General features: G+C 42.3%; 1 protein-coding gene across 1 annotated transcript in view; it reads right to left on the reverse strand.

Moving 5' to 3' along the window:
• The window catches only part of DCT (dopachrome tautomerase), a 29441-nt gene extending 12682 nt beyond the window's left edge, over positions 1-16759 (reverse strand). The window contains exons 1-5 of the mRNA XM_054586640.1: positions 16465-16759; positions 5731-6030; positions 3505-3605; positions 3200-3366; positions 1066-1245 (exon numbers count right to left, since the gene is read on the reverse strand). Of these exons, the coding sequence (XP_054442615.1) occupies positions 1066-1245; positions 3200-3366; positions 3505-3605; positions 5731-6030; positions 16465-16759 (1043 nt within the window). The remainder of the gene's footprint in view (positions 1-1065; positions 1246-3199; positions 3367-3504; positions 3606-5730; positions 6031-16464) is intronic.
• Positions 16760-18291: the final 1532 nt, after the last annotated feature.

Raw genomic sequence — 18291 nt, forward strand, 5'->3', positions numbered from 1 at the left:
TCCCTTAGATCAACATGGAATGCAATCTGTGTCAAAAGCATTTTTTTTAAGACTTTATTTATTTTTAGAGAGAGGAAGGGAAGGAGAAAGAGAGGGAGAGAACTATCAACGTGTGGTGTCCGCTGGTACGCCCCCTACTGGGGACCTGGCCTGCAACCCAGGCACGTGCCCTGACTGAGAATCGAACAGGCGAACCTTTGGTTCTCAGGCCAGCATTCAACCCACTGCGCCACACCAGCCAGGACAGTGTCAAAGCCTTTTTATCACAAAGGAAAACTAAGGCATGTTCCTTGTGAAGACGGTCTTCAATGTTGCCCTTTCTGTCACACTGCTGCCCTGAAGGCTGCACCAAACCCGTCCCAGACCCTGAGACCTGCTACATTTCACACAGCCCTGCCTGTGAGTTCAGCTGCCCTGCGCCTGGCTCCGAAGATCCTCAGTTATATACTTTACACACAGGAAACAGACAGAGCGCCCAGTTCAGGGGAAGAATATCAATCTACCCGCCATTTCTTTTTGGAGTCCCATTCATGTTCACTTGAAATTTTATTTAGACTCATACACATTTCTTACTTTTTAGAGGAGTAAAAACTGGCCTTTAAATTTCAAGCAGAGTAAAGTCATTGCTCTCCTGTAATTAGAGTTGCATTAAGTCTGGGATACCCCTCTGAGATATCAGACCCTAATATTAAGGTATATGGAAGAGATTTTTTTTTTTAAAGACAGGAAAGTAAACAAAAGAGCAGGAGCAAATATTTTTTAAATACTATACATAATGAGGTACTCCAGTTCTGAAGACTGTACCCATCCCTGTACAGAAATTAGAAATACAAAAAAATAATTTTAAATAGCAAAGTGATTAAAACTGCACTATAAATCATAGTGGGTGGGTGATGCTTTTCTAATGCTGATCCCTTGTCATCGCCTCTTTTCAAGCCCCCCCTCCATTACTTAGCTTTGTAACAGTCTCCTACCACCTGATTTCCTCTCAGTTCAGTTCGGCCACAGGAAGGAAAATCTAACAGCGTTGTGAAGCGCCAGCTTCGCAGAGCTCAGGGCACCTACCTGAAGCTGAAGGTAGAGTTCTGGAAGAAAGGAGGATTGTCAAACTTCTTGAGAGACAGACAATCTTGTACGTCTTTTAAGGACGGCAATTTCTCACCATTTCTTCCCACTTGATTTCTTCTTAACAACCCTTCATAGGTTCCATTACACAGAGTGACGTGGCGGTTGTAGTCATCCAAGCTAAGGTTCGTGAGGGGATTAAGAAGGATATATCTTAGAGTGCAGATAGGATCGTTATATTGGACCAAGCAAACCAATCAGAGTAATGCATTAAAAGGTACCGCAACTACCTTACAGGGGTCGAAACTATGTGGTGAAAGGACTACCTCCGAAAGTAATTTTGGATTAGTTTCAAAAACAGATTCAAGAAATGATTTATGAATAAATATGTGTAATAATTACCATTCCCTGGAACAACAGAAAGAGGGTTTACAGACACTATGGTGATTCCGATTATGTACCTTGAATGTTGAGTAACTGAAGAGAGGGTAGGGTGACTGGTACTGTACTGAACTAAGCCGTTTTTGGCAGAAGGGCCTATGTGAAGTTAGGGAACCATTTTAGGCAAACGGAAGGCCCATGGAGGTGGCCAGAGTGGAAACAGACGAAACCATATGGAGGGGAGGTGTTAGGACAAACTCTCTATTAGAAAATGTTCTAGGGCAGTGAGGATGGTTATGTCACAAATATGGAGGCTGAGAAAGTCCCATGCCCCCAAAATATTCTACTCTACATGCCTGTTGTGGTCTGAAATTCCACCCTCAGAATGTTATCTCATCGATAGAGATAAAACGTTAAAGCTGTTCCTGTGTGGGTTTTAACAGGTGAAGAGATAGTACCAGGGGTTTGAGAATAGAATCAGTGCACGTGAGGATGAATTGGTCAGTACCGAAAACTCAGCAAAAAAAAGATCTCCAAGACAGCATTTCCCCAGTGGGTGCCAGGGAGGTGACCTGGGAAACGAGGGTGCCACGGTCAGATAAATGTAGGCCCCTCTTGAAGAATAACAATATGTTTACATAAGAAATGCTCTGAGTCATTCTGAAATTTAAAAAAAAAATAATAATCTTTTTATTCAGCATTGACTAAATTTATAGTAATCGCTTTTCACGTACCACCCACTAACACCTCAAGGCGCTATGAGAAACGGGGCTTTAGGAAATGATGCTAAGTCACGTGACACACAGCTGTTAGCCCCTCTGTGCTGTGGAGCACTGGCCGCAGCGCTGCAGGGAAAGCTCCAGACAAGGAGATGGGGATCCAGCTGGCCAGGCTCAGACCCCCGGAAACACGCGCATACCCAGCCCCCGGGGTGCTGACAGCGAACCCCTGTGCCCTGGAACAGTCGAAAGGCTCGGGACAGGGAAGCTAGATTAGCAAGGTTAAAAACAGTATTTTGGAAGGAAAAAATAAGGGAAGTCCTCTTGAGGAATCTTTTTCTGAGGCCTGTGCCAGGGAAGAGAAGTGAGTTCAAGGACTCACTGAGGACAGACTTCTTCATGGGCTGCAGGCTGCTCCCCTTCTATGTTCTTTAGTGCGTAGAGCTCATCCTCCACCTTTCCCTCCCAACCCCCAGCACCCCACGGTCCAGCCATGCCAGACTGCCTCCAGAGACTCCTCTAGGTCCATACGTGACATTCTCTCCGCCTTGGACACACCACCTCCCCACCCGGTTGAGGGCTATGCCTCCGTCTCTGCTCCTTAGAGCCTTCCCCTGCCTCCCTCCTTGGCTTTGCATATACATCTATTATGATACTTCCCGCATGGTAGGATAATTTGTTTACAAGCAACCCACCTGTGTAAATATAAAATGATATTCAAAAGAGAAGATATATTTTATTCTTCCCTACATTCCCAGCACTACAGCAATACTTAGAGAGTGCCTGGTGCTAAAAAAGGTGATCTCAAAATGACAGCCAAGCATCTTCAATTCACAAATGTGGTTTTCATACCTCTGTTTTTATGGCAGTGCTTAGAATTTCTAAAAATCCTACCTCCCCCAGGGAAGTCATTTTCAGAAGTGCATAAACAGAACCCAACATGCATTAGAAACAGAAATATTAAGTGACCCTCCATCTCTAAGCCATAAGAAAATACAAGCTCTGGATTTCCATCCCAGATCGTATGTGATTACCTATTACAGACAATTTCCCAGCTGGAGAATCTTGAGTTCTGACTAATCAGAGTTGGGTCATCTTGGCTTGCTGCCCCGAGCAGTTGGTCTGTACACACATCACACTCGTTCCTCCCAGTGGCAAAGTTCCAGTAGGGCAAAGCAAAGGACTCATTGCCAATAAGTCGCTAAAAGCAAAGGGCATGACCAGTTGTTTAATGAATGCCATCAGATGCAACAAGAAAGCATATAATGCAAAGAGGAAGAAGGGTCTTCACCAAATGTATAGCAAAATTTAAACAACAAAAGATAGTGTTTTCACCAACCTGGAGATCTCTTTCCAAGCACAGCAAATGATACCGATGCCAGGTGACAAAGGCGGGTCCTTGGTGTGAGAAATCAATGGCCTTGAATGGGCGCCCTGGTCCTAAAACAGGGGGAAACTAATTAGAAATCACAGAATAGAGTTTTTTTTTAAAAAAAAAAAAAAACTAGGATGCATCTGCAAAGCCCATAAATCCACAGTGTTTTAGTCCAAAAAAAAATCACTTTTGTCATTTATCTTTCTGAAAGCAACAACAACATCAAAAGCAAAACAATTTTGGAAGCAACTCGCAATTTTAGGATAAATTCTCCTTCACTTTTTGTAAGTTTGACTGACAACAGAGATCCAGAGAAATTCAGATCACTCTCAGCTATAAGAGCCTATGTTATATATTTAACTTCAAGCAACATTTCATTAAGAAGAATTCAGAGCATCCAAAGGAATAGATCATTAAGACCTAAATGCAATATAATTTTAGAAGACAAGTTCTAACTGATTTCTTACAAATGCATATATTTATAAAAGAGGGATTAATTAAAATAAAGCAACTTCTACTGCACTTAGTTGAATTCAGCATTTATGTAACCAAAAGGAACTTCCACGGATTTTGCCTCAGCCATCAATAAGATACAAGGACTGGTGGACAAGAATGGTTGCCGAGAGTAGAAGAGAGAAAAATACATTCCAACCAATTTGCCTGGCCACTGGAACTGCCAATTTTACTGAAAAGTTGTGGGCAATTTAATGACCTCCTTATCGGTTGTTCCATCCTTCTTCCTCCTTTCATAACAGCTTTTGGTGGTTATGTAGAAACTTCAGCTAACTTTAGCTCTTCTTCAAAGTACCTATAATAACTTCAGAGAGCTAGACAGACATGAATATAAATTTAATTTCTAGGTACGACCAGAAACTATAGTTTTCTTTTCCTCTTGAGAGACTAGCCTCTCATAAAGCAAAAATTCCTCCAAGTCTCGACAGGAAAGCTATAAAGGTGTTATAGCCAGAAGAACCTCCTTGTCTATCGATAAAGGAAGACAGACACTTACTGGAGAGGCAAGTTTCTAAAAGACACTGAGGAAGGTCTACTCCTCCTGTTGGCCACGCCGTCCTTTTAAAGTGTTCTCACTTTCAAGTTTAAAGTGAGAACAAAGTTTAAAGTTCTCAAAACAAAATGACGAGGGGATGATAATATGGTATGTCAAGTATAACTGAAAACTTTTTTAAATTCAAAAATACAAATTAAAATTCAAATTAAAAAAAAATGATGAGGGAAAATCAAGTGACAGGGAACCGGTGAAAAACACACAGACAGAGAGTCCCACACGAGGATGGGACTATTCAAAGTTAGTTTGATGTCCCCATCTGCCCTGCCCCTCAGGGAGGGGCTCCCAAAGCGGGGATCTGTGCAGGTAGAGCCAAGGGTTCGGGACTCCACTGAGCAGACCCCGGAATGGACTCATGCCCTCCTGGGCCACACTAGTGTTTACAGCTTTTGCCTGACTGAAAAATGACTGAGGATGAAGCGGAGCCTCCTCAGTGAATGGACTTCCTAACAGGTAACCATCCCCCTCTCCCCAGCCCATTCCAATTTTAGGACCCAGAAGGGTAAGACATGATTTTCTCAAGCATCCAACATAGCTGTAGTCAGACCACTAAGCCAGAAGGAGCACTATGCTGCTGGGCCCGGTGCATGCTTTTTCCTAACAATGCAACTCCAGGAAAACCCTGGGGAGCCCAGCCATAAAGGACGACCCGAACATCCAAAGGCTGACACTTGTGAGTTTAATGAGATGCCTCCAACACACTCCAGTTCTGCCCAAAGAAGCTCTCTGTGCTTTAGCACATGTTCAGTCAATCCCTCTAATTTGAAGCAAAGGTCAGAGAGAGCCTCCTTGGCTGGATTTAGAAATGTTGCCTTCTGGAATCAAAAAGAACTTGCTTCCGCTTCACCAACTCTTACCTGTAAGAATTAATAGCTCCACGGAGAAGAGTTAGACTTGGAACTGAAACTCATTTTCACACGGTGGCAGCCGATGTACAGGAAGGGGCTGCTCCAGCCCGCCTTCCAGCGGCCTTCGACGGTTTTCTGACTTTCACAAACCTGCCCCTCCCTTCAGGTGGTGCTCTTGTTAATTGACTTGCCTGAAGTTACTTGCCACCCAGCCACCCCAAACCCAAACCTATAATAATATACATTAATCTGAGGGGGGGGGGGCGGGAAACCCACCTAATAACGTGTCTCTGACAGAATAATAATGGAGCCATACAAAGAAATCGTAGATGCTGCAGTTGGCGATCTGTGGCTGGGTCCCATTGGGCCCAAGCAGGCCCAGCCAGTGCTGCGTGGTGATCACGTAGTCGGGGTGCGTGGTGTTCTTTGCGAGGTCTAAGGCACCCAAGAACTGCTCCCTCTCCTGAGGAGTCAGAAAATGAATGTCCCGTCGAACAACCAGTGGTTTCTTCCGGTCACAGTTGGAGCCGGTCCAGCCAAACTTGCAGTCTCCACAGTTATAGCCCGCAAAGTTTCCTAAAGTATTTGGGGGGTGGGGGGAGGGGAGAGATGGAAGAAATAAGTTGATATTGTTTGAAAGAAATTTCTGAATTTGAACTTCGGGGCCAAATGGAAGAGAAAGATGAAGGTGCTAACAAGAGGGAAAATAAAGCCAATTTCCTTCCCTTACTCTCTTGAAATGTTTGTATCTTAACATGAAACTGAAAGCTAGAGACTTCCCTAGAAATTTTTCTGGCAAAGAAACAGGGTGTGAAATGCATTACATGCCGTTATGGGCTGAGCAGTGTCTCCCTCAAATTAATACAGTGAAGTCCTCACCCCCAATACCTCAGGATGGGACTGTATTTGGAGACAGGGACTTCAAAGAGGTAATTAAGTTAACAGAGGTCATTAGGGTGGCCCCTAATCTAGTATGACTGGTATCCTTCTATGAAGAGGAAAATTGGACACAGAGAATGAAGACACAGGAAGAAGGAAGCCAAACCTGCCAAACATCTTGACCTTGGACTTGAAGCCTCCTGAACAGTGAGAGAATGAATTTCTGTTTGTCACCCAGTCTGTGGTACTTTGTTATGGTAGCGCTAGCAAACCAATCCCATGTTGTCTTCTATACACGCCTTCCTCTCACGGGTCCCACAGGGTGTCCCTTCCTACGTACTCTCCACGCCCCTCCCTGGGACCGAGCAGTAGCCTTGATGTCTGCTGCTGAGCCCCGCGGTCCTGTGACGTACACGAAAACGCTGACCCAAACCAGTTTGTCCATCTACAGAAGGAGAGACTACACGCTAAGCTAAAAAGGACACTGAAATAAATAAACAGATTTCCAAGAGTTTAGGTGAAATCTAACATTAAGAAAGCTGGTTTATTTCTCAAAGGAGACAGAGTTAAGACAAAATCAATGGAGGCTGGCAGGTGATCAAGGTGAATTAGCTGCGATGGTGTCAGGAGGTGCAAATCACTGCAGGTTTCCCGTGGATGCACAAATGTCTCCACTCTGTCAACCCAGGGAATGGGGGCTAGTCATCTCAAGCACCATGCATCTTTCTGAATCATGCTGAGGTTTAAATTATTTTATCTTGCTTTTGACTTTTCCCTTCTTAGTCTTGATTATTGCTTTTGTTACGGCCAGCACCTCATTCTTTAGATGGTGATAAGTTAGAAAGTAAACATTTAAATATATTGCAGTGAAATGTTGAAGCAAAAAAGGATAATAATACTTTTCTCCCAGGGGATGGGAGGGGTTATGTGAAGCATTTCACCTGGGTGACCAGTGCCCAGGCTTACCTTCCTCCTCCTCCTCCTCCATCTCACGTTTCCAGACCTTTTTACTTGCTCTTCCTTCTGTGGTTGCCTAGGTTACCTACTCCTCCTTCAAGCTACAAGATGGGTCTTCCACGGGGTCATCCTTGATTCTAAACACCAGGGACAGATGCTCCCTCACTCCCATAATCCCTCCCATTCCCCTTTCATTGCATTTATCACAGAGACTAAGAACTTCTACTTGTCTCAGCCACAGGCAAGCAGAGCTGCAGCCTGTGCTTGGCCTTGTACAAATGAGTATTTGTTGAATAAATGAAAGAAATATAGAGCCAGCCCTGGCTGGTGTGGCTCAGTGGATTGAGTGCCAGTTTGTGAACCAAAGGGTCACCAGTTCAATTCCCAGTCAGGACATATGCCTGAGTTGCAGGCCCAGTCCCCAGCTGGGGGCGTGCAGGAGGCAAGAAATATCTTACACATCAATGTTTCTTTCCCTCTCTTTCTTCCTTCCCCTCTCTCTAACAAATATATAAATAAAATCTTTTTTAAAAAAAGAAATATAAAGCCAACTCACCACAATATACACTTTAAATATCTCACAGTTTTGTCAATTACACCTTGATAAAGCTAGAATTTTTTAAAAAATTAAAAAGAAAGAAGTAGGTCAACTGTACTTTAACTATTTTTTTAATTTTTAAAGAAAGGAGCAGAAAGCATGTAGCAGATAATTCAAGAAACATAAATTTTCTTCTTTTTTTCTCTCCCTGTCCTGTGGATTAGATAGAAAATCTTGCTTTGTAAATAGTTTTGATAAACAATAAGTACCAAAAGAGAGGTAAGTAAAAAACATTGTGACCATAGCAGAGAGAGAGCTATTTGGGTCTCTAAAAAAAAAAAAAAAAAAAAAAATTCCAGTAGTATAAAAACAAAACAATTAGCTTTTGTACCTTGTAAAGAAAATGCACAGCCCCTTTCTTCTATTAACCCAAAGGATTTTTTGATAGTTTAAGAAAATGTCCTTAAAAATGACATTAAGTAGGAAGGACTTTTCCAGAGTAATTAGTTGTTTGTGTTCTATGCTCTTTGTCATATGCAAAATACAGGGTTAGGCAGAAGTAGGTTTATAATTGTTTGTATGGAAAATAATACAATAATTAATAAATAATAATACAAGAATAAACTGTTTTGCAACTGTAAATATTTACAACTGTAAACCTACTTTTGCCACACTCCATATTCTAGCTACCTTTACACAGCTGAATTATCTGTATTTTCCTGTTTCAAAACCATATTAGAACATAAGTAAAAAATATTTTCTACTTCTACTAGTCCTATGGCTGAAAATCATGCTTTTGAGTAATTTGAGTTAAACATTAACACTCACATTGATTGTTAGAGTGACGCTATTAAATACAAGTTATTTAACAAATATTTATTAAACAACTAGTATAATATCAAAAGCAATGCAAGGTGCTTAATTAAGTCTTCATGGAGCTTGGAGTGTATTTATTTTTCCTCAGGGTACCTACTGAAATTATATAATAACTATTTTGAGGGATTTTTTTTTTACTTTAAATATTTTTTTTATTTTTCAATTACAATTGATAAACATTATAGTGGTTTCAGGTGTATACGCCAGTGACTAGACATTATACAACTCACTAAGTTATCATCTCAATAAATCTAGTACCCATCTAATACCATACATAGTTATTACAATATGAACTATATTCCCTATGTTGTAGTGTACTTCCCCATGACTATTGGTAATTACCAATTTGTACTTCCTGATTCCTTCACCTTTTCCACCCATATTCCCCAACTCCCACCCCATCTTAAAGAAGATCCTTTAACTTTTCTTGTAATACTGCTTTTTCTTGTCTGAGGAGCTCTTTATCTGTCTTTTAGTTTTAAATGATAGGTTTGGGTAGAGTAATGTTGGTTATAGGTCTTTCACTTTCATCATTTTGAATAATTCTTGTCACTCTCTTTTGGACTACAATGTTTCTGTTCAGAAATCAGCTGACAGTCTTATGGTAACTCCCTTGTAGGTAACTAACTGCTTTTCTTTTGCTGCTTTTAACATTCTCTCTTTGTCTTTAATCTTTGGCTTTTTAATTATGATATGTCTTGGTATGGGCCTGTTTGGGTTCATCTTGTTTGGGCCTCTCTTCACTTTTTGAACTTGTGTGACTATTTTCTTCACTAGCTTAGGGATTTTTTCTGTTATTTTTTCACATAGATTTTCAATTCTTTGCTCTCTCCTCCTTCTGGCACCCCCAGGAGGCAAATACTGGCGTACGTGAAGTTGTCCCAGAAACTCCTTGTGCTGTCCTCATTTTTTTGGATTCTTTTTATGTTTTGCTGTTCTGATTGGATGTTTTCTCCTTCCTTATCTTCCAAATCTCTAATTTGATCCTTGTTTCATCTACTCCATTATTGATTCCCTGTAGTGTTCTTTATTTCAGATAATGTATTCTCCATTTATGATTGGTTCTTTTTTATGTTTTCTAGTTCCATTTTTATGTTTCCTATATCCTTGTTGAAGTTCTCACTGAGTTCCTGTACTCTTCCCCTAAGTTCACTGAACATCCTTATAGCCAGTGTTTTGAATTCTGCTTCTGATAGATTGTTTATCTCTATTTTGTTGAGTTCTTTTTCTGGAGTTCTGTTCTTTCATTTTGGAGACATTTTTCTTTGTCCCCTCATTTTGGTGCCTCCTTGTGTTGTTGATTTATATGTATTAGACATAGCTGCTATATCTCCTGGGCTTCGTTGAGTGGCCTTATGTAGTAGGTGTTCTGTAGAGTCCAGTGGCACAGCCTTCCCAGTCATCAAACCTGGGCATTCCAGCTGTACTCTCTATGTGGGCTGTGTACAATTTTCTACTGTATTTGAGCCTTGATTGCTGTTGGCACATCAACAGGAGAGATTTGCTCCCAGGCTGATCAGCTGCAGGGACTTGCTACATCAACTGTTAAGGATAAGCTGTGCAGGGGTCCACCCCACAGAGCAGGACTTATTTCAGCAAGGCTCTGGAACTGAGTCTCTCCCTTGAGTGTTTCATTGTGGAGATGGCTCTGGGGCCTCCTTGGAGGTACAGGCCAAGGTTAGCCACTACCTGTGCCCTGCCGAGAGCCACCCAGCATGAGCTACAAAACAATCTGCAGATGTCTGCTACTTGTGCTGGGCTTAGAGGTACCCAGGTGAGGCCAAACTGCAAATGAAGTCTGGCTGCCACTAATGCTGGGCCTGGGCCCACTTAGTGGTAGGTGAGAGGCATGCAGAGGCCAGGTGCTACTTGCTTGAGATTTTAGGAAAACCTGAAGCATAAACCAAGACAGGTCATTCCTACAGAAAAGTTACTAGAAACAGCTTGGGTGGACCTGCAATTTGAGTGAGGTGGGGCAGGGCCTCAGGGAATCACCAGGGCAGGGCAAACAGTATGAGCCAGGCTGATGAAGACTCAGATATGGTGCCCACCTGCTGGCTCTGTGGTGGGAGGGCTCAGAAAAGGAACAGTGGTCTCTGCCAGCACTTCTGTCTGGGAGAAAGATGCCCTTCCAGCTCATGCCCTGATGCCAGATCGTTCAGTTCCTCCCCATATATGCCCAGCAGCTTTCGAGCTACTGCCCCAGGGCTGGGGCTCAGAGCAAGTAAATCAAGTCGAGTCCTTCACAGGTCTTTTTAGAGGAATTCCTGGGACTCCTGGAGCCTCTGCCACACTTAGCCACAATCTCCATGGCTTTTTATAGCCAGAAGTTATGGGGCCCTCTCTTTCTGGCCCTGGAACCCTGGGATGGGGGCCTGGGGAGCTGACACCCCTTGCTCCTCAGGAGTGACTTCCATGGCTAAGATAATAAATACTCTGTCACACATGGATGTGAGACCAGTCTGTTCTGCATTTACGCCCCTCCTACCAGTGTGCTTAGTTGTAGGACTTCTGTTCAGCTAGATTTCAAGTGATTCTGAACAATGGTTGTCCTATAGTTTAAATTTTGATGTGGTTGTGGGAGGATCCCAGTACTGTGTGTAGCTATACTGCCATCTTGACTGCAACCTATGTAATAGCTATTTTTTAAACATTTTTTTATTAAAATGTATCTCCTATTCTGGCAGCTTTTATAGGAGTACAGTACTTTTGAGGACCGATTCAATAAAATGCATCTCAAGAATACTAAACACCCAAACTTCCAGCTATTTACCTACAGCCGAATGACAAGAGGTAAATGTACAGTAACAGCTCTACAATAAGAAAGTAATTCCTACCTTCAAAATGCTAAGAAATTGCACGCTTAAATTTTGTAATAATAAGTTTGATGCATTTCTAACATAAAGACATAAAACGTGTATTTGAATTTTGGGGTCTTACTGTGAAAACTGAGCAATTTATCATGAGTTTTAAGATTCCTGCACTTTCTCTGACACAATTATTTTGGGTTGCTAGAAACAAAAGTACCAATAGCTAATTATTTCCCTCAACCATGTATTCAACAATTCATTTATTACCTAAATACCTACTACCTAAAGGACAGTCAAAATCAAGCAGGCTTCCCTCTGTGCTCCCACAACTTCATGTGCATTCACAAAGGGCCACACTTCATAACCTTGGACTTCACCTCTCAGAAATTGTCATATTGGGATAAGAGTTCTACTTCATAAGGTTCTTGTGGAAAACCACATGTTACTATATTAGAGCACTTAGAACAGAATCTGGTAAATAGGAAGCTGCGTATTGTTATTATTGTTAGTATTACTAGATACCACTTATCAAGTAGTATCATAAAAGTATTTGTTTTAACATCTGTCTTACTCATCCACTACACCGTCAACACACACATTAAAAATCATGTAAGGTTTTTATCCTCTATGTAGGTTAAAGGCCTGATATAACTGGGGCTTAATAGACATCGGTTGGGTTCATGATGAAGTCCATGGATAATTGAATAAAAGTCATTAGGCACTTGGGGATACAAATGTAAATAAAGCACAGGGCCTTTACCTAGGGGAGATGAAGGACATGTACACAGTGAAAAATAATGCAAGTCTAACAGTGGGAAAAATTAAAACAGAGAGGTCAACCAAGCACCATGGACAACAAAAGGCAAAATAATTAATTCTGACTCAGAATACCAGAGGTGCTTCACAATTATGGTGAACAAAGATGTCTCCTTTCACAAAGCCAGAGTCGCCCCTGAAAAGCAATGTAATAAGAAAGCATTTGTCTATATTTGAACTCACCTATGACCCAGAAATGTATTCAATTAAAAAATTCATTTTTCACTATGTCTCATAGAAAATACTCCAAAGCTCTGCAGATCTTTTTTATTTTCTAGCTTCTAAACCTGGTCTAAACAAAATTTGTTGCAATGCTGAAGACAACGGAAAAGTATAATGATGCAAAACCCTAGCACCCAAAATGTTTATTTCTTTCATTCAGATTTCCTAGTAGTTCCTTACATCAATTTAACATGAGTTCATTTTTTCCCTTAATCCACCAGTAGGAGCAGAAAAAAAGAATATGAGGGCTATTTTAGAAATGGAGAGGGATAAAAAAAATAAGGGACCCCTAGATACCAATCTGTCTACCACTGAGTATGTCCTCGAGCAAAAATTAAATTTAAAGAGACAAAGTCCAATCCCTGCTTAGGACTGGAATAAAAATGGAAAGAGACTTAGAGCAACCAAACAATGCACGTTCCTGCATGAACTACATCAGTTCAACCTCAAAAGGCTATTAGACTAAATAGCTTAAAGACCACTGATTAGTGAATTTATAAGGAGCTCTAAACAGCCTATTCCTTTTAATTAGAGATTCCATTATTTTAATAACAATACTTTATACTCACATAGGGCCTTTCATCTACAGAGCTCAAAAGGATTTCATAAGTGTGGTTTCATCATTATCCCCATTTCAGAGATTGGAAAATAAAGGGCACTTAGTCACTTGTACAAACAAGAAGTTCTCAGACAACTGTTCAAAAACTATTTGGTGTGCGTGTTTTTCAAAAGTGGCAAGACACAGCTGCAACTGCTTCATCTCAGAAATGCCAACTGACAGGTATGACTTGTAAAGTGAATGGCTAAGTCTCTTGAAATTCAGCTCTTCTTGACAAGTAAGTTCAATAACGTTTGGGTCCAATTTAAACCCGCAAAGAATAGAGAAGTTCTCTAGAGAATTTGAGCATGTAATTTTTCCCCTTCAGAGTCTGCTTTTATTTTAATTAAATAGGCTAAAATCTTTTACCAACTTTGAGATCATAGAAACTATTGTGTGTTAACTTTTTTTCTTAAATTTTTTGTGGTAAGAACACAACATGAGATCTACTCTCTTAACACATTTTAGGGCTACAGTATGTTATAGTAGGTACAAAGTTATAAAGAACTGTTGAACTTATCTTGCTCAATCTCATTAATTTTGATACCTCATATAAGTGGAACCATTCAATATTTGCCTTTCTGTGACTAACTTATTTCCTTAGCATAATGTGCTCCAGGTTCACCCATGTTGTTACATATTGCGGAATTTCCTTCCTTTAATTCAGGCTAAATAGCATTCAATTGCACATATATAACACATGTCTAGGATGTGAAGAAATTGGAAATCTTGTGCATTATTGAAGGGAATGCAAAATGGTGCAACTGTACAGAAAACAGTATGAGGGTGTCTCGCAAATTTAAAAATAGAACTGTCATATGATCTGAAATTCCCACTTTTGGATATTTACCCAAAGGAATTGAAATCAGGCTCCCGAAGACATATTAGCATCCCCATGTTCATTGCTGCACTATTCCCAATATCCAAGATGTGGAAATAACCTAAATGTCCAGCAACAGATGGATGATGTGTTTATTTTTCCATTGATTTAACAAAGTTCAAGGTCATCAATAGTCTGTTTGCTGGAAGCTAATCTACACCCCTTCTATAAATCCATGAATTTTGGGTGACCCCAGAAGAATCGCAGGGGTCCTATTTGCGAAGTAATTATGAGGCTACCAGAGAAGAGGGCTCTGGAGCATGCAAGATCAGGTTTAAATTCTGAAGACTGGCTCCTAAACCATGAAAAAGCTACCCTAGGAAGGCAAGCAACTCACTCTCTAGGGAGAATACAGTGAAAGACATGTGTCATGCTTTGGGACATAGGACATACCCCAGTGATTACTGTGTATACTAAATAACTTTCCTGCTCAGTCACTAGGGACTTGGTCTGGTACCCTGATACCCAAAGGAAAAGACCATCTAGCTGACATTAATGGAGCCATGCAAAGTGGGGGTGGAAAGAACTATGGTCACAAAAGAGTCTGGACAGATCAAACCAGGGAGGATGGGGGTGAGCCATAACCAGTAGGAGGTGCCTCGGAAGCAACCGTGGCTTTGGCTGGAGTTGGAGATCGTGCACCCTGAGAAATCCCTGCTTCCTTTGACTGGCTTATGGATGCTTATAACCTGGACTTACAAAACAGGCCCTCTTTCTGGTCCTTGCCTCTTAGGTATATTTATCCTCCTCAGAGCAGGGGAGACCTTTTTTAATGTCTCAAATACACGTCACTGTGACCCTGAGTAACTGCCACTTCTAGAATAATATTTATAAGCATCCCCTCAGGAAAGGGGGATTACAGTTATCCCTCTATTCTGCTATTCTCTATTTTTTTTCCATCCCCACCTTTAAAAAAAAGAAAAAAAATTGTTACCCAGGTCAAAAAGATAAAGTAGACGGTGTTAAGATGAGTTAATAGTTATATTTGATTTCCTAATACCTTCCATCTTAAGATTCCGTAATATGGAGATTTCCAACCTTTGTACTTTGTGGTACCCTAACATTGATTGACCTGGAAATCAATGTTCTGAAAGAATTTTTGAGTCATGGACAAAGAAGTTACTGCATTGTGTGGTCTCCAATTGCACAAGTAATATGAAACCTGCTGCTTCTCATTAGACTGAAAAGCCAAGAGGACCTACGCGATAATGTCTATAGAAGCTAATGCTCAATGAACATATAAAAAAATGAATAGTATGTAATTCAATATGCTATTAAAAACTTCTTGTTGCAATCAATACTCATGGCAAACCTAGCGGTTCCTTTGAATCACAGAAATAACAATACGACTACAAAAGGATTATGAAGACAGAATTATTTTTAAAGTTTAGAAAAACTAACGCCACCCCTTCACGAACATCACAACCCTTCGCACATCTCCTTAGTTTCCTTTTCATACCTTTAACACAGCTCAGCTATCTGCATTTTCCCAGATTCCTGGATCATACAAGGACATTAAAAAAGACATAATTTAAAAAGGAAAAGCTCTTATGCAGCTGGGCACTGTAGAACAGTGTCCAAGGGCCTTGCTGAAGCGGTCACATTTTCTCATGCTTCCGATGCCCTGACGGTCTCAGATTTGTCGCCGCTGAGTGTGGCCACTGCGCACGGCGGGGAGCCCTGCTGAAGAGGCCCGGAGGAGGCTCAGAAGAGCCAGAGGGATGCGAACGGCGTACAGATTTCAAAGAAATGGGTAACAAGAGAGACTGAGACCGAAAAGAGGGACAGTGAGAAAATCCAAAATGCCCCCATCAAACCCACGTAAGAGTGAAAAAAGCCGTTGTTTTCTAATAACAATCCTCCCTTCCCAGATCACTGAGAGAGCTTTGCCCAGCCACACCGCTCCAACACGGACAGAGTTACGACCCAGGCATAACCCTCATCCTGCCTTAGACCTGTTCAAATCCTTAGAAACTCTGCCACTAGGACTACAGAACACCTGCCTTCGACGCCTGTCTTCTAGATGCCAACCTCACCCACCGCCCTCTTCAACAAGTGCAAACCCATTTCAGGAGAGGGCATTGAATCCATCGTGAGAGGACTTGCTCTAGGTTTCAAAGCTGACTCGCGAGCTCTTCAGCTTCCAACAGACAAGCCAATGATATGTTGGCATGAGTTCATATAGCCAGGCTTGGCCTGCATACTGTTTATTTAGATTCCATAACTACATGCACTAAGAGGGTATGAAGACTATAACCAAGACATCAGCCTTACTTAATTTGCCGCCTACGAGAAACAAACTCGGTTCGCCTTTCAAAGCCTAGTCTGACAGCCTCGGGAGTCTCATCTCCTCCTCAGGAGGGGCCCCTTTCCCAGCAGGGCCCTCCCCATTAAGTGTGCAGCCGTCCAGTTCTCCCCAGAGTGTCTCCCTCACCTGTGCACTTGCAGGTCCGGTTGAAGAACTTCCGGGGCCACAATTCTCGGTCATCCTGGTTTCTCAGGATGTAAGGACCACTCCAGGGCCTGGTGTCGGCTGGCACCTCTGTGCACTGGCCACGGCCCTCCCGAGAGCCACAGACGTTGGCCGGCTCCCCACCCAACGGCGGGCAGCACTCCTTGGATACCAGGCTGTCCACCGTCATGCAGACCCGGGGGAACTGCGCCCAGGCTCCGGGCAGGACTGCACAGCCCAGGCAACCGAGCAGAAGCCCCCACCGAAGGGGGCCCATGGCTTTAGAATCGGGAGAACTTTCTCTCACTTCCCACTCCTTCTATACCGCTTTCTTCTTGTCTTCCACTCGAGCTCTTGCGCATTCACTCGGTTTTAGATTTTTGGTTTTTGATTTTTTTCTTGTATATTCTTGTTCTGTGGTCTGTTCCTCTTCTCGTTAAAAAATACCCACAAAATCACAGAGCCCACGCGTGTGCACGTGTGTACACGCAGAGACTATTTTATGTGATCCCAACAACTACAACACATTTAATTTTATTAGAAGCGTCTCTAACAGGCAGACTTAATGAGGGTAGCGCTTCTCACCATCTTCTCCCCATTAAATCCGGCTTTGTCTAATTGAGTTAATTTGCAGAGCACTCTAGTCATACTACTTGCTATGCCGGTATTTCTAAACCCCCTCCTTTTCTCCTCAGCCCATGACTTTAATTGCCTTGAACTCAGTTCAAAAGCCAAGCACCAGGCTGCCTTTATTCTGTCTGGAGTGCCAAGCCACAGGGCCTCGTGGGGCTTGTGTGAGGGCTGGGAGAAGCCATCATTAGGGGGATTAGTGTTAGAGAAATCCTCACGCTTAACACATGACCCAAAGTGCACAATGAAGGAGATAAAGTTTCTGGCTTTGTTTCAAGAGGGTAAAACCATCTTCATTATCTGGGCTCATGTGCTCCAGCCAAGCTTGTGACCTCAGACTTCCCAGGGAGTCAATGGAGGCAGTGAGCTCGTTGTCAAAGGCCCTTTACAGACGAGCACGCATTGCTAAGGACAATTCACTCCTGACTGCTCCCTGACGGGCTAGGGAGACCACTACCGCAGGTCACACTACTTCAGAAATAAAGAAACATTTATTTAGGGCTGACATACAAGGAACAGCTTTGTTCCACCATTAGGGACCCTCTTCCCTCCAAATAATAACATGCTATTCTCCTATTCAGCACATCCAGCCTGCGGGGCGTTTTTGTAATTACATGAAGTACCCCGCCACCAGGAATTCAAAATCGTCGTTATCTACTTGTAAGGAAGGCAGTGAAACAATTTGGAACAAGGGCTGGCAAGTGATGCCTTTTGATTTATGGTCAAGTTAAGTGTTGTCGATCTAGAAAGGAATGCTTCCGCTAGTGCCCCTGGGGTAGTGAGGTGAGAACCCATTTACCCTGTTAGGTGGCACAAGACTGAGCCCCAACAGCGTCTGCACACACTGCTGACGTCAAACTGGCCCAAGCGGTTCCTCAGCACACTTAGTATCAGGGCACAAAGACACAGAATGGTATTTCCAAAGTGATTTCCCAAGGTTAAACCATTTTGATATAGCTGTTCCTGTCCCACATACGTCTGTGTCATCCCATGATCCATATCGTGACAAAATAAATGACAGTTTTCAACTCTGACTGTATGCCAAAGCCAGCCTGTGCCCCAATCCCAGGGAAGCCAAATCTCCAAGGGTGGAAGCCAGACCTCGGCCTGTTTTACAGGTTCTCTAGGCCCCTCTAACATACAGAGTTGACTATCGTTGGGTCAGAATGAAACACAGCT

This window comes from Pteronotus mesoamericanus, unplaced genomic scaffold (genome assembly GCF_021234165.1).
Source record: "Pteronotus mesoamericanus isolate MK-2021 breed Mesoamerican mustached bat unplaced genomic scaffold, CSHL_Meso_final contig_94, whole genome shotgun sequence".
Lineage (NCBI taxonomy): Eukaryota > Metazoa > Chordata > Mammalia > Chiroptera > Mormoopidae > Pteronotus > Pteronotus mesoamericanus.